We start from the raw sequence: 16,382 nt of genomic DNA on the forward strand, positions 1-16,382 counted from the left end.
AATATGCACAGATAAACAAATAAATAAAACATCTGAATTTAAATTTTTGTAGTTGTTCTTTTCTTCCCTCCCACCAGGTTACGTCGAACAGGATGTAGATTTCGCACAGGGAAGTGTAGCTCGCGCATAAGTTGGATCTTCTTCCTTAACAATGGCGACTGTCACGACCGAACCATTGCTATCGACAAGACTCAGAGGAGTTCTGCTTGTTGTCATTCTTCATCTTGTATTAATACCACCGCTGGATGCTATTTCAGAGCTGGGAAAATGGATCCAGGATGTGGATAATGTAAGTGCTTCCCCAGATGCAGTATCCAGCCGAAGTGAAATCTTGACGCTCGTGTTGTGCCTTCAGAGTCATGACAGACCATTGTCTCTACACACACACCAGTTAACATTTACTATAATTGAATTTATAAAATTGAAGAATGTGTATATATATATATATATTGGGGGTCAGTAATATGATGTAATGTGCCTACAGTGAAAATATGTCCTAAGGGATGAAGCTAAGCTAGGCAGTAGCTTTACAGCCTTGCCCTAATCTAGCTGATTTCAATCTAATCTTTTTATTAAAGTTACAAAATGCATTTCTTGAGTGATATATGTGCATGAGGTATTTCATTTTTAGGCTGTCTAGTCAGATCATGGAATTGTAAGAATCCTTCTTTTTGTGAATCTTAGGGAGGGGCGAACCCAAAGTTCTACTATTTTCCAAAGACAATGTTCAGTAATACTTCAATTGAAATAAAAGGTGAGTATGCTCTTTACTTTTCTTACAATTTTTCTCTCCAAATTCTTCTCTAACACTGACACGCTTTTATTTTAATCAAAAGCTTTCAAATCCAGTGTATCAGTGAATGCCATGCTTTGGCTGCTCCGATTATTATTATTTCTTTGGTATTCATGTGCTGTATATATTTCAGTGCTCAATAAAGCATGTGCTAGTCTTGTAAAATTCACTCAATTATTATTTGTATTCATATTTCAGTGCTCAGTGAAGATTGTCATGGTTCTGTAAACTTCACTATATCATGGTTTTTGCGGAGTTCTCCTTGCTACGATGAAGTGTTTGGTCTTGATGTAAGTGTGTTTTTTTTCCCCTAAAGAAATGCTATTTTTGAATTTGAACAGCATTTTAATGTGCACCATTCTCCTTTCTTCAAAAAAAGTCTCAAACAGCAGAACTCTATTTTAACGACAATGTGCGCGAAGGAAGCAATGGGTTGTACATAAACCACAAGTATGAGCCTATAACGTGCAAATCTAGTATTCCTGGAAATAAGGTACATGCCATCTTCACCCTCTCATGCATATCATGTTGAGTTAATGTACAATATCACCGTGTTGATGAACGTAAAACAGTTTGCATTTAGTTTTAGTTTGTCATTTTTAGTTTAGTCAAGTCAAACTGGTCTGACAATATAACATGAATAACAAAAGATGTGCCATGTGTTTTCTTTCTTTTCTGATTGGACTCCCCAGCTTGCAGTAGAAAACATTGATCTGCCTAAACCGCTAAAACCAATGAATCCGGTAAGTTGAACTGGTGCTTTGCTTACAAACCAGGGTTTTTTCAGGGTAAAAAATGGTGGTAGCTTGTGTGTATGGTCATCCACTTTTGCAAAGTTGAGTACATAATTAAAATGTAATACTTAATATATATCTATATGAAATATTGATTTGAGAAGATTATATGAGAAGAAAGAGACTCTGGAGTGTTGTATGAAACTAGGACAATTAGCTATGTAGGAAATCTGGTGCCTAATACAGCTGCACAGAATGCTGTGATTGGTATTTCATCTGTCGGTCTGATTATGTGACACAGATTCTGTCTGTTTTACTGATATCTTAAATAGCCAAAGCTTAAATAAGCAGCATACTTTGTGGTTCATCTGAATATCTGGTCTAACCAAGCCTTGGTTCTTTTGAGTGTGTGCCTAGGGACACCTTTCATAAAATGTATTGCTATTAAACTATTAACCCTGCATGGATTTTGCCTAACCCTAACCTAGTTGGGAAGAAATTCTGCTAAAAAAAAAAACTGCTAAATGGGAAATGACAATGCCAGAATCAGAACAAAAAAAAAGTTTTTTGTTTATTAAAAAAAATGTATTCCATTTCAAAATTTGACTTGCTTTATAAAACACCTTGGGAACATTGTTGGCTCTCTTTTGTGTTTCAGGAAACCATAAATCCACAAGGCAGACGAAGGAGGGATGCAGAGAAGACCGAAGTGCAGACGAAAGATGTAGGTTCATAATCGGTTTAATATTTTTTAAAGAATTCACTCAAAATGAAAAGTTCATTTTGAAAAGTCATTTGTTTGGGGCTGTCAGGCTCCAAAAAGCACCATAAACAACAAGAAGACTTAATAAAAATAGTCCCTACGACACGTGCACTATATTCTGAAGCTTCTGAAACCATGTGATAGTTTTAATGGCGGAACAGACAGACATTTTTAACAATTTTGCAGTCATAGTAACCATTTACTTTAATTGAATGGAAAAGAGCAACTTATACTTATTAATTCTGATTGTTTGGAGTGAATGACTCCTTTTAATGCCCTGCTTTGATTATTAAGTTATGGTATTTTTTCTTTGTTAAGGATGTAATATGACCGTTTCAAATGTTTGCATGATCAGGTGGCAGCAAAAAACCCATCGAGTGCTCCAAAAAGCAAAGACTCTTTATCGGTGAAGATCTCCGTGAGTATTAAAGCACAGAATCAAGATTCACAAAAGGTTTTTAAATTGGCTCTTTTTTTTTTTTTACATGCACGTCTTGTTGTTGCAGCTAAAACAGTCTAAATCACACACTGAAGTGGCAAAAACCTGGGAAGACAGCCCTTATATGTTCATCATCAGAACTGAAACAAATCAACCTGTCCAAGAACCTGCCTCAAAATCAAGCATAAAACGTAAGATTCTAATTAGACTCACCTTAACGGTAATAATGAGGTATTATGTAGTGATAAACTAATGTGGATCTCTAAAAGCCAGATTATTATCAGCATAATATCTTGTGAATGAGAACAACCTGCTTTGACAACAAAAGGGCTTTTTTAGTGACCAGTTTTATAAGTAAATTAGCATTTATATTTAATATTAATAGTTAACAAAATGTATTATACAGTGGAGGTCAGGATGTACGGCTCCCATCAATACATCTCAGCATCTGAATGGCCATTGATGATTGTGAGTACACATTGTCTGTATGTTTCTTTCTTTCTTTCTTTTAATTGTCTTACTGCAGTAGTTATTTAAGGCTTCATTTTGTATGTTATTGTAAATGTGATAGTGGTGACAGCATTTTGTGCCGCATTTTGGGTGGTTCTTTCATTCACAAAGCTTCCAACCATATTTTTCTTCTGATTGTCTGTTTCGATGGCCATTGTCTTCAGTTCTACATGGTGATGTGCATCATTTATGTGCTTATGGGCGTGCTTTGGTTGGCTCTGTCTGCGTGTTACTGGAGAGACCTGCTTCGGATTCAGTTCTGGATTGGAGGAGTGATCTTTTTGGGCATGATTGAGAAGGCAGTCTACTACGCAGAGTTCCAGAGCATCCGTTACGATGGCCAGTCAGGTAACGCAACTCAAAAATGTGTTGTTAAAACATTTCGCAATTGACTTTAATTGAGACTCTACTGTGTGTCTGCAACTGAAATGTGATATTTGGACGTGTATTACAACATAATGCATTGGCATTTAAACATGAAATCATTTACTGCACTCAAAATAGGTTATGCATATTGTGACGAAAACTGAAGACTGCTACTTTCATGTATTAATCTGGTCTATATGAATAAATCCTGAGACTTATGTTTGACGTGACTGATTGTGTAAATGTGTTGTAAAGCTTTGGTTACTTTAGTGAATGTAGTCATTACAGTGCATTATTTGCGTGTGCAGTTCAAGGGGCAGTGGTGTTTGCAGAGGTACTTTCAGCTGTGAAAAGAACCCTGGCTCGAGTGCTGGTCATCATTGCTAGTCTTGGATATGGCATAGTCAAGTAAGTTGTTTTTAAGCAGGGATATATTGAGGCAGTTGAACAAAATTGATTAAAATGTTTTCTAAGGAATACTTTTATAAAGTAAGCATGCATTAAATTGATCAAAAGTGACTAAACACTTTGTTACTACATTGTAAAAAATCAAATCCTGAAAAACATTGACCAATGACTTTTTAGACTTTTAATAACATAATTTGCTATAAGAGTACATTTCAGCATAGTTCTATACACTTCTCATTCAATAACTCCACTTTTTTTCTGCAGACCAAGACTAGGGGCATTGCTGCACAGGGTGGTGGGGGTTGGACTGCTCTACCTCATCTTCTCCATCATAGAAGGAGTACTGAGAGTCAACACGGTAAGGAGAGTCTGAACACACTATCACTGCAAAATGCTAAATAGTGACCGGTGGAAAACACATCCACCTTTGTGGTAAACCTCCTAATTTAACCAAATGATGATGCTGCACCTAATGTCATGTGAAGCTTAATGTTTCTCTCTCGCAGGAGCAAGGTGGTTCAAGCAGGCTGCTTTGTGACATTGTTATGGCCCTCATTGATTCTTGTATTGTCTGGTGGATATCCTTTCACAAGTCAGTCGTCTGTTAAGACTATGTATTCATTTTGTGCTGTAATTCAAGTGACTTGCATGGTGTAGATTGGGACAGAAAGATGGAAATGAAAGTAAATCTTATGGGGTTGAAAATCAATTTTTTTTTTTGTTTTTTTGTTTTTGTAGTGCAGTTACTAGTGCTTAAGGTTTACTTTGCACAGTTTCTTTTAGGAGGCCGTGTTATGGAGATTTGAGTCTCTCTTTGCTCTTATCAGTTTCTTTGGCTCATGTGATTGGTGGTGGTCATATCTTCTTTCTCCATTTTAAGTCTTGCCTCAAAGCTAGTAGCATGATCTACCTTTGTTAGGCTGAATGGTGGTTAATGTGTGAGCAGCTAGGGCTCGGCGATTGTATTAAATATTAAGATATATTTGTGATGATCCTGATTGCTGTATGAAATTATGCACCATAGTAGGAGTATCGGCACAATAGATGGTAAGATCTGTTCATTTCTGTTAATCAGTTTAACTGTGCATCGATTACGATTCAAGGATTCACTTAAAAAGAGGAAAATATTGTTTTAGTAATAACTAGTAATGTTTGCTTACATTCATCAAGGAATCCTGGGAAAAAAAAAAAAACGTTTCATGATTTCTACCAAAAAAAGCAGCACAACTGTTTTCTAGATTGATCATAATAAGAAATGTTTCTAGAATAATTCAAAGTTAAAGAATAATTTCTGAATGATCATGTGACCCTGAAGATTGGTGTAATGGCTGCTGAAAATTTAGCTTTGCCACAATGGGAATAAATTATATAAAAAAAGGAAAATACATAAATAATGTGGTACTGAATATCATAAGTAGGAAATCGCCCAGCCCTATGTAGGACTGTCTGATGGTGGTGTGTGTCATGGTGCTACTCTTCTCTCTCTTTCTCTGGCTCTCTCTATCTTCTCTCTATATTGTTCTGCCAGGCTGAAGATGACCTGGTGTTGCTGGCTGCCATCCCCTTGGCTGTTCTCGACTCTACCCTCTGCTGGTGGATATCCTACGTTTCTCCATTGCTGTTTGCATGTGTCCCTCTTTCTGTCTTAATGGGTTGTGTAACAGTAGCCCTGTGTATGTGAGGTGTTGATGGGCACACTTTTGTTCTCCTTCTCTTTTGCGATTTCCGTAAATTTCTGCAAAGCTTGAGAATACTTGAAGGAGAAACTCATGCATGTTCATAGTCAGGAATACTCTCTACAGTTTCACATCTCTTCCTTTTTTTTTTTTTACTGCAAAGTAAGCTGTGTCTGCATTGCATTGCGTATGAACAGGAAGTCGCTGAGCCTTAGTGATCAGATATAGTCCTTGACACTCAGTCACATCTTCATTAGCCTGGCCCAGACGATGAAGCTCCTTCGGCTGAGGAGAAACTTGGTCAAACTGTCCCTTTACCGACACTTCACCAACACACTCATATTCGCTGTCATCGGTGAGCAAATGCCACACTACTTCTTTATTGTGCAAAGTGTCTTTGAAGGATTACATTACTGCATTGAAAAGCCCAATTGCCAACGATTATTGTCTGTCTAATACTCCCATACAGAATTATGATTTGGCTGTGTCAAACATCTGGGTTACATGATTTATTAATGGAAAGTGAGCCGTAATTGGGGACATTCAATCTCCGTGTCTTTCTCTTGCTATATTTAGGTTTACAACTTTTCAAACCATCATTTTACTGAAAACTTCCAAGCACTGATATTTCCTTAATGATACACTACTGTTCAAATGTTTGGTGTCAGTAAGACAAAAGATTTATATTTCTTAATAAATACTGTTATTTTGAACTTTCTATTCGTCAAAGAAGCCTGAGAAAAATGTAGCACTGTTTCCACAAAGATACTGAGCAACACAACTGTTTTTAATATGGATAATAAGAAATGCTTTTTTTGAACACCAAATCATCATACTATATATTGTTTTTAAATTATTGTAAACATTATTTTAAAAGGATATTGATTGACTTGATTGAGGGATGCACTGCTGCTGACATGGTGTTTCATCATAAATAATATAAAATAAACCCATTAGAATAATTTCTAAAGGATCATGAAGACTGATGAAAATTCAGTTTTGCCATGAAATAATTATATATATATAATAATTCTAAAAAATTAAAATAAAAAATGGTTATTTTAAAATTCTAGTATTCACAATATTATTTATTAACTGTATTAATGATACCAGATTTTCAATAAAGTGAAACTAGTTTTAATTTTAGAATTTTTCAGAGATACATTTAAAAAACCTCTTTTAAAAAGTCCATATCTTTCTTTTCTTTCTTTTTATTTTTTATTATTCTCTCGCGATGAATAAAGCTATGGTAGCTGGGAACTATAAACAAACAAACAGTGTTAATGAACAAATAAATGCAGCCTTGGGAAGCATAAGAGATTTTAATTTTTACTTAGCCCAAAGATTTGAAATGATGAAATGGAGTGTATGCATGTGTATTTATTTTGCTTTCTTTTTCTGCCACGTTCTCATAATAAAAATCTTCTTCTCTTTCAGCTTCTGTTATATTTATTGTGTGGACAACAAAGACCTTCAAGTTATCCAAGTGCCAATCTGTAAGCATGCTCTTTTTATATGTAATAAATATGTCTTCTGTCTTTTTAGTTAAAGTCATATACTTTTAATGACATCTTTCCTTCTACTGCTCTTGTAGGACTGGAGAGAGCTGTGGATAGATGATGCCTTCTGGCGCTTCCTATTCTCAAGTATCCTGCTCGTGATCATGTTCTTATGGAGGCCATCAGCCAACAACCAGAGGTAAAGCGCTTCACTTCTCACCATGTGTCAGCCCCATCTGTAAATCTGTTAATAGTAGAAACAAGATCAATCTTTGTTCTTTTAATCCTTCAGGTATGCCTTCAGTCCACTGGTGGATGAGTTTGAGGAAGAAGAGGAGCAGCTAATGAATGATGCCTTCGGTAAGGATCTTAATTAAAAAAATTAGCAGGTGTGAAACTGAAGTAGTGGCTTGTATTTAAAGATGGTGGAGAAACAAATCTGCACATGGGATCTTTGCAAGCTGCCTTTCATTCTCTACTAAATATGATGCATTTGATTTAAAGTCGTGATGAAATTGAAGTAGCATCCGGCTGTAAAAGATAAAAAATTAATTTAAAAATGTGTGCCTAGGTTGTACACATCAGTTGATGATTGGATGTTTAGATGAGGGTGTTGCACTCAAAAGTGGAGGCTTGCAGGGATGAGTTTAAACAAACTAAATGAATGAAATTATGACAAGTTATGACATTTGAATAAAAAAAAATAATCAATAATATTTTTTTTAAATAAACAAATACATATAGAAATGTTTACAATAAGATTTATAACATGCATTTAGAAAATAGGGTTGTTTTTCATTTCATGTCGGCTTTAAAACATGCAGTTTACATTTCATCAGCACACTTGAACGCTGCCTATCAAGTTTGCAGATCTGGTTTATCAGCCTCTGTTTGCTGTGCTTTCATAAACTGCGTTTAGCCAGTTCTAACCAGTTAAACTTGAATTCACAGAGGGTGTGAAAATGAGAGGAATGAAACCAGAGACCAACGGAAGTGCCAAACCAAGCAAAGTGGTAATTCATAACAATACTTGGCTTAAAAATGGCTTCATGATAAGAATTATGTTGTATTGCCATATATAAAAATGCCTAATGAAGGATTAGATGTGCCGTTTACATTAGAAAATACCCTGTTGTGTGAAAAAAAAAAAAAATGTATTGTTGTGTGTTCTCAAATACTCAGCATGTTTTTGGTCAAATTTGTTTCATATTCCCATCCAGGATGAAGATCTCAAATGGGTTGAGGAGAACATTCCCTCATCAATGGCTGATGTGTAAGTCCATGGATCATATAAAAGTCACTTGTGTATAGTAATTATGGTTAGAATTGTAAATAAGATACTAGCCCTAATGGCACTGATTATTTGTCCACCCGAACACGTCATCAGTTTGCCTGTAAAGCTACCAGTAATCTCTGCCGTGTCATTGACATGTCCTTGTCTTTGTTTTGCAGTGCACTGCCACCTCTGCTAGACTCAGACGAGGTAAGTGTCTCATATTCTGATTGGCCAGCAGTAGGCGCCCTTTGAGCATCTAAAGTAAAGCAGAGTAGAGTCTCTCCGTTGTTTTCTTTCTGCTTGGAACAAAAGGAGCACTGAGGTTTTTGTCTGACTAATGAGAGCTCACTTAAGCTAACATTGGATGTGCTCGTATATTGAACTGCAGCCAATGTGGACAAATCTCTTAAAAGAGGAGATCAGAGATTACATACTAAAATACATGCAGGCTTTTATGCAACTGGGTTATTTATTTTAAGAATCTCATCGTATTGCACAGCATTTTTAAAATGACTGTTTAAAAGATGACTTCCTTTCATGATTTAAATTTTTCTTTCTTCTTTCTTTGTCCCCCCTCAGGAGATCATGACCACAAAATTTGAGATGTCCAAAATGGAGTAGATCTAGGAAGAAGATGTAATGTATAAAATCTGAACGAAAATGCAAAACTGCTTTATCCCAAAATATGAGCTTTTCATATGCAGCGTCTGTAAATATGTGGGGCGATGAGGGTAATGTACTAAAGGACTTTTGTTTTTATTTTGAATTGCCTGTTTGTATTTATATTTTCTCAGATAATATGGCGTAAGAGTTTCTTAAAACATAACTGTAAATTGCCTTTGTTGTTTATATGTCTACTGGACGAAATGTGATTAAAACATTAGTTTGTGCATTTTGCTTTTTCACTAAGAGGCTTTTGCACAACAATCCTATTATTGATTACATAAAGATGGGAAAACATGTCAGATAAAAGCTTGCTCTTCTGGTTTTCTTTAATTTGTCTGTATGTTGTATACCTTTCTGACCTGGTGGTATTTTCAGTAAAAGTGGTCATTAAGTGTCGTCATGTTGGACTGTGCACCATTAAGCAGATTGCCTTTCAATGAATTTATCTGACGTGAGTTTTTAATGCTCTGTTGTCATAGTTAATAGACACTCGCCTGCCTTTTGGGTTCTGTTAGATTACAAGGGGGAAATCAATTTTCAGGAGTTTTGTCTCTACACTAAAACTTGTTTTTACTTTTTTGCCCCCCAGTTTGATTGCACTGCTGGCCACAGTATATCTAGCAGCATATGCAAATAAACTATTTTTAATACCAAAAACAGTAAAACGTTATTGACCCCGTTTTGACATGTGAGACGAGTCCTAATGCTTTGACTACATTTGCTGTCTGTAAAGGGTATTGATTTCTTCCCAAAGCCACATTCAAAAGTCTGTCATGCAGAGTGTCAGTTTCACCCGTTTGCCAATATAGTCTCAATATCTCTGTCCTGTTTTAGTCCCTGTTAAGTCAGTTCATTATCTGTTAATACTTCCTTAGTTCTTCATTAACCCTGACCCTGTGGTGAGCTTTAGGAAATGCTGCACCAAACCTGTTGCTAGGCATTCTCTTAATCTGCGGTTACCATGCTTATAGCACAATTTCAGAGATTTAGTGTAAGTAGTGGACACTGTGTTGATAGTCAAGGGTGGAACAGTCAACCACCTGAGCTCAATACAAATATTGAGAGGATGGAGTAGGATATTAAATTGCAGTTAATGCAATCCAATATAAACTGACGTTTCTCATAATACAGTGTTCATATTAGGGATTTTATGTAATGTGTGTTCCCATTTCCAAGATGCAAATTATGAACTGTTGTGAAGCAGTATTTTTGGAGGGAAACTAAGCAAATGTTCTCCATTGATTTGCATTAGCCGAGTCTATTTTACAACCGCTCCAAATAGCAAACCCAAACCCTGTTATTAATCAGCATTTTCTCAAATCTGTCAACGATGGCATAATCTGCAAGAAATCCCAGAGAGGTGCTTAATGTTTAATGGTGGTTTATTCATGTACACAAGAAAACAGTCTAAAAACAAAAACACAGAGATTAGAGCACATTCTGTATTGAATTCACAATTCGGGGGCAGTCTGGTGGGCTGTTATTTCAAATGTGTCTGTATCACATATCTAGTCAAAGGAAAATTACAAACAGGATGGCAATTAATATAAATCTAACAGTCTTTATGATCACGGTACTTTGTGATCACTGAGATTAACATTTCAAAGGAACGTTGTTTATGACAATATAAAATCTCACTAGTAGACAGGCAAAACATTTACAATTACGGAATGGTAGCAAGAACTGCACTGATTGATGATTCTGAATTATTGCTTTTCAAGATTTTTTAACTATGTGGATTGCATCTCTCACCATGGTGAATCGTGGCGTAAACATGTGATTACTCCATATTTTGGGGGAGGGGGGGCAAAGCTCCTCGCTGAACGAATCCCATGCAGATCTAATCCTCTTTGTGTGGCGTCACACGTTTCCCGCCTTTTTTTCTGGTAAATGATAACAGAAGAGATTTCAGAATATATTACAATATATTTCTACATTTAAAATTTTCATTAATTATAGACACATTTTTGCCACAGAGAACATTTACGATCACCAAAAATAAATCTTTAACTTTATAATACAGAACGGCAAGCACTACACAACTGTGTGTGACAGTATTGTGAAAAACCTCTTCCTCAAAAACACTTAATTCTTAGTGATTCGACATTAACATGCTGTGATCTTTAATTGGATAAATTACGTGTAGAGAATACTTTCTGAAAATACATACATTGCTACTTTGGATAACTTTACAACAGCTCAATTACAGCACCTGTAACTTCCTTTGAATGCACTGACCCTAAAATTCACAACTTTTTAAGGGGGTGATGGAGTATAGCAATATCTTTTTGACGTGTCCACAACACCAGAACATGTACCCACAAACACAGATGAAGGTGCTCAGGATCACCAAGGATCAATACAGAGATCCTTGATTTAAAGTAACTTCTCTATGACAGTAACTGCCATCAATCTCTGTGTAACTGCTATTGTTTTCAGGCTGGAAACACTCCAAACTACTGTCCAAAACGTCCTTCTCTTTGGCTAACTGTTCAGTGGCTGAGGATACAACTGCACGAACGATGGAAGCTGCAACCTCATAGAACATCCTCTTCAAGGCCTCCTCTTGTTCATCTGCATTGGCCTTCGCTGACCCAGAAAGGAACCCTCCACACTGAGGGGCCCCATCCCCCCCAGTCTCTACCTCAACACTAGTACCTACTCCTAATTTAGACTCTGCTTTGTAAAGTCCATTTTGCTGTAGATCTCTCAAGTCAATTGGAGCTTCACACTCACCGCTTTGAGCTAATGCATTGACAGTATCACACTTCCCATCTTGACTGAGGATCTTCCTATCCTTCGGACAAGTTTTGTCACTAGAGTCTATGCTCTCCTGGTTGGTCTCCTCATCCTTCACATCATTCTGGGTTGCCGCTTCATGATTGTGTGCTGCGGTGTCCTCTGACGTAGCATCCGAGCATCCATTCTCACCATTGGCTTTTGGCTCTGTCTGGCCTCCACCCTCTGGTGCTGGATCTGCTATGTGAGACTTGTCTGATGGCTGATCAGATGGTGCAGTAGTTTGGGACCTCTCATCTCCATCAGAACTCTTGTGTTCGCCTGCCACCTGAGCTTCATTATTGCTCTCACTCTGAGCCACAGTTTGCTCCTCTGATCCAGTCTGTGGAACATCAGTTGCCCCAGCTGCATCATCAAGGCCATCCACGTCTTTAACCTCACTCTCACAAGTATCATCTCCATCTTTCTGGGCTGCTGTACCCTCCCCCATGTCCACGCTGGTACTCTTCCCCTTTCGCAGTATGAAGTTCTTTAGTGACACAGCACGGTTGAAGTGTGTCCTTTTTGCCTTGGCTGTCTTGCCTGAGTCTTTACCCGCCTGTGGTTCATCAGTCTGCTCTTGTTCACCCGCTGTTTCTTCCTCTACTCCACCAGTGTCAGTTGCCCTCTTTGATTTGGGAATAACTCGTTTTTTGAAAGAGGTCCAGATCTCATTTGCATGCTGGTCCACAGATTTTGCATGCTGTGTAGCAGCAGTCGCTCCTTTCTCCTCCTCACCCTCAGCATTAATCTTCTCCTGTGCTTCTGCGTCACTGGCTACATCTTCAGTACCCTGTTCAGCCTCTGGGGCGTTTTCATCTTTTATATCTGAAGAGTCTTTGTCCTTTGGTTTGTGGATTCCAACAACTGATGAATCTCTCTTCAGTCCTTGGAATGTCCAAGACCTCTTTAGTTTCCACCTTTTTTGCCCAGAGTGCTCTGACTTTGTAGTGGAATCCAGTGTCCCACTGTCTCCTGCTCCATCTGCATCATCAGCATCCTTGGACTCATCTGTGCTTTTCTTGTGACTTTTTTGAGCCATGAGTTTCTTAAAAGAGTGCCAGCGTTTCATGTTTTTCGTTGTTTGGGGGTTAGACTTGTCTTGCTCATCTGCAGTCGGAGGCTCCTCTGCTTGGTCTGCCACATTTGTGCTGGCATCAGCGTCCTCCAGCCTGTCTAGTGATTTAGACCAAACCTTGCCATGTTTTTGAAGTGCCCCTGTACCATCCTTTTTGTCTGTGCTTTTGTGTGAGAAAATTTTAGCAACAGGCTTGCGGATGAAGTCCCTAACACTAGACTTCTCTCCTTGCTTTGGCTTGGCACCAGATGCCTTTTGCTCTTGGGAAGCCTCCTCATTTTCTGGTGCCTTTTCAATAGTCTGTCCATCGGCTGGAGCCTCACCAGCTTCTGCTGGCTGACTAGTTTCCTGGTCTTTAGGGCCTGCAGTATCTCCTTGATCATTCTGGCTGGAGACCTTATCCTGATCCTCGCCAGTAGTATCCTCAGATCCTGTCTGCTGCTCCTTCTTTTTCTTCCCTCCCATTACTTTTCCAAGCCCACTTTTATTTAAAAAAGAGTCCCATATTTTCTCAGAGGCTGGCTTAGATTTGTTATCAGCTGGTTGCTCTGTGCTTGGCGGTGCCTCAGTAGTAGGCTGTGTTTCCTCTGTTGAAGCTGGGGCTTCCTCTGTTGAAGCCGGGGCTGGATTTGTGGTTTCTACCTCGGCCTTGTTCTCAACAATGTCTGCTTGGACGGGCTCTGCATTAGCCTCTGTTGCCGCCATATCGAAAATAAAAACTCCAACAATCAGGTCTTCTTAGCTGAAAAATACTTATTTCCTGAAGTTCTTTATGGAAACTGGGTTCATTGATGATCAGCCAGCAGCTCTGTGAGTGTTTCTATCCAACTTCTTTCCATAAGAAATGGGCAATTCTGCATCATATTCCGTATGGAGTATATGGAACTCAAAGCTAGAAGGAGAAAAGACAACAATCAGTTTTAAATTGACTGCATGTATATCAGTCAGCATATGAGAATTATTATTATTATTATTATTTCTTTTCTATTTCTTTTATTATTATTATTTCCTTTTTTTTACAATGCTTGGAACTTGTTTTGTATCTTAGCTGTACTACTGTAGAAACTGTAAAAATAAAGAATACTAGACAACATCATGCTGCCTTTAAGTGCCATCAGTCACCTTGGAGTCACCAGTATACACATGATCAGTGATTTGTTTTACCATTTAGGCCATTTGAGGAGTATTTGTTGTACTTAAAATAGGAAATGTGTCATTTAGATATTGGGCTAAATACACATCTTCTGTTGACATTTAGCTTATCTCATTGGACGAATGCAATGACAAACACACACAAAAAGTCAACACACTGTTGCTCATATGACGATGAAAGATCTTATTATAAACCTCTAAACTCTTCAACCTAGGTCAACTCTTATCATTTAACACTGGGGCTGTTTTTTAATTCTAAAAAGGATTCTTTTGTGATTTAAAAAAAAAGATCTTTTGTCAAGCTTTTCTGATGCTTAAAGCAATTTAATGATTTCTCTGAATTGACCCACTTGCGTATTTTAAATTATTTTACACTGTATTCTGTCTGAGATGCTAGAGGTGAAACCACATGTGACATAGTTACATAATTGATTTATTCAAGGAACCTTATGACTGCATGCACCGTAAAATGAATACAGTAGCATAAAAAACAGAAGCAATATTCTTTGCCTTGTAAAAAGCCTGATGGAAAGAACATGGCTTAATTGGATTTCGCTGTGACTGAATCTGTTTACAGATGGGGCACAAGACCCTGCTTGCCCATCTGACTGACACTGGGACAATTGAGGCTTGACGGATTTGTCCCCTCTTCTCATGGACAAAAACCTTGCCCTTTGTTATGCAAAGGCAGTAGAAGAGACTTGGAGAAGCTCCCTTGATAAACCCCTAAATGTAGGCTCAAACCTTCCTTGCAGACGTAGAACATAAATCTAACGAGAAACGAGGGAAAAGCCAGTGCAAATGCTTGAGACAGCAGGTGCCAGTGCTCTTCAAAATCTCATTTGCATTTCTAATGCCTCCCAAACCATCTCCTCCATTTTGTACAAATGTGTTGATATCAACATCACCCAAGTTATTTTAATTGACGGCGCTGCACGAGTACTATGTTATTTGCCAAAAAATTGTCGAAAAGACCCAAAGACACATCCTACTCCTGTTGTGTCTGGAAAACAACCCTGAACAATGCTCATTCATGCCACTTGACTCGGATCACCAATTTATATAACCTCACAGTAGTTTGTCAGTAGTCTAATGAATAATGAAAAAAATATTAAGATTCACGAAGCTTCCAGTTACCAGTAACATGTCTGTCACGTGTAAATGTGTGATGTGAGAATAATGAAATCATCATGCAGCGGGAAAACAACAACAACCCGCGCGTCACACGCACAAGCGCGCGCGCATTCCGTTTCTATTGTGGTAAAGGCATGCTCGTTTTATTCTCGAAATCTCGTTAGGATCCAATTCAGAGAAAAACGTTCTTTTGCTTTGTAAAAAGGTTTTTCATTGATACATAGTCTATACCACAGACCGGGCGCAAATGAGAGCAAATTCACACTTGAGTGCGTCTGATAATAATATGCGGGAGGACAGTCTGGCACGTTTGGCGAACTTGATCGCATGAATGAATGAACTCGGAACAGTTGCTTGAGCAAACACGCAATAGTGAAGCAGATGTCCTTATTCAAAAACAAACACAAAGCAAAAGGATTCACTGAACCAAATAATCAATTTCACTATCCCTACGAATTCAATTCCAGGGCGCAATCATTGCGCGCCTATTGTCCTTTCCAAATAAATATATGCATTTATAATATCCATTAAATTCATTTCACAGGCGAAGCGTGCAAAACAACACGTATGTATTTTGACACAAAAATATGGATAGTTAGATCTAGGATACAAAATTCTAAGTTCTGCAAGACTCAAAATAATAAAACAAAAACATTATAACTAAGAAAATAGTCTGCAAACCTTGTTCCTCGTGTGTAAATCCGTCCCGCGTGCTGGAGGAAAGGTAATAATCTGCTGTGGACTGGAAAAAGACACAAACTAAATCCCCGCTCGCATACTCTTGCCTTGACTGAAGAGAGATCAGTGTGTGTATGAAGGAGAGAGAGAGAGAGAGTGTGTGTGTGTGTGTGTGTGTGTGTGTGTGAGTGTGTGTGTGTATAAAATTGCGCGCGCGGGGACGTTGAGGGTCGAGCGCTGGTATTAACAGACGCGAAGCTGCGGCTCCATCTATCTCACCCTGTTGCCCTTAGCAACCAGGGAGACCACCCCCACCCTGCCACCACACACACACCCGCCCCCAACACTAAGAGGGTTACTGTACGGGGTTGAGACGGTAACTTTAATTTCAGCCACTTCCTCTGATTTGCGTGTAATGTGGTGATGTTGCAT

The 16,382-nt window shown here is 38.1% G+C and overlaps 2 protein-coding genes across 3 annotated transcripts; one reads left to right on the forward strand and one right to left on the reverse strand.

Annotated features, from left to right (window-relative positions):
- The first annotated feature begins 91 nt into the window (after positions 1-91).
- On the forward strand, positions 92-9,544 carry LOC128029137 (transmembrane protein 87A). 2 transcript variants are annotated; one of them, XM_052616708.1, is made up of 21 exons: positions 92-289; positions 685-754; positions 992-1,083; positions 1,173-1,286; positions 1,486-1,536; positions 2,186-2,251; positions 2,646-2,708; positions 2,797-2,920; positions 3,136-3,197; positions 3,404-3,587; positions 3,914-4,013; positions 4,278-4,371; positions 5,542-5,610; positions 5,936-6,044; positions 7,127-7,185; positions 7,284-7,387; positions 7,481-7,548; positions 8,140-8,201; positions 8,409-8,461; positions 8,641-8,671; positions 9,044-9,544. In XM_052616708.1, exons 1-21 carry the CDS (start codon positions 152-154, stop codon positions 9,083-9,085), a joined length of 1,755 nt encoding a protein of 584 aa, XP_052472668.1. In that variant the 5' UTR covers positions 92-151; the 3' UTR covers positions 9,086-9,544. The 2 variants fall into 2 exon arrangements, with proteins under 2 accessions (XP_052472668.1, XP_052472666.1); XM_052616706.1 differs by lacking the exon at positions 5,542-5,610 and adding an exon at positions 4,520-4,591 and having other exon boundaries at positions 94-289.
- Positions 9,545-10,494: 950 nt separating this feature from the next.
- LOC128029136 (protein IWS1 homolog A-like) lies at positions 10,495-16,238 on the reverse strand. The gene is made up of 3 exons (XM_052616705.1): positions 15,954-16,238; positions 11,867-13,878; positions 10,495-11,013 (listed from the first exon to the last, which is right to left on the reverse strand). Exons 2-3 carry the CDS (start codon positions 13,689-13,691, stop codon positions 10,991-10,993), a joined length of 1,848 nt encoding a protein of 615 aa, XP_052472665.1. The 5' UTR covers positions 13,692-13,878; positions 15,954-16,238; the 3' UTR covers positions 10,495-10,990.
- Between the last annotated feature and the right edge of the window lie 144 nt (positions 16,239-16,382).

This window comes from Carassius gibelio, chromosome A15, assembly GCF_023724105.1.
Source record: "Carassius gibelio isolate Cgi1373 ecotype wild population from Czech Republic chromosome A15, carGib1.2-hapl.c, whole genome shotgun sequence".
NCBI lineage: Eukaryota > Metazoa > Chordata > Actinopteri > Cypriniformes > Cyprinidae > Carassius > Carassius gibelio.

What these genes read in the sequence shown, in the direction of transcription:
- LOC128029137 (XM_052616706.1), top strand. Translation starts at nt 152, where the DNA reads ATGGCGACTGTCACGACCGAACCATTGCTATCGACAAGACTCAGAGGA. An exon ending in CTCAAAATCAAGCATAAAAC is followed by an intron (nt 2,921 to 3,135) that starts GTAAGATTCTAA and finishes TGTATTATACAG; the next exon opens with TGGAGGTCAGGATGTACGGC. An exon ending in AGTTATCCAAGTGCCAATCT is followed by an intron (nt 7,186 to 7,283) that starts GTAAGCATGCTC and finishes CTGCTCTTGTAG; the next exon opens with GACTGGAGAGAGCTGTGGAT.
- LOC128029136 (XM_052616705.1), bottom strand. Translation starts at nt 13,691, where the DNA reads ATGGCGGCAACAGAGGCTAATGCAGAGCCCGTCCAAGCAGACATTGTT. An exon ending in CAATGCATTAGCTCAAAGCG is followed by an intron (nt 11,014 to 11,866) that starts GTGAGTGTGAAG and finishes ATCATTTACCAG; the next exon opens with AAAAAAAGGCGGGAAACGTG.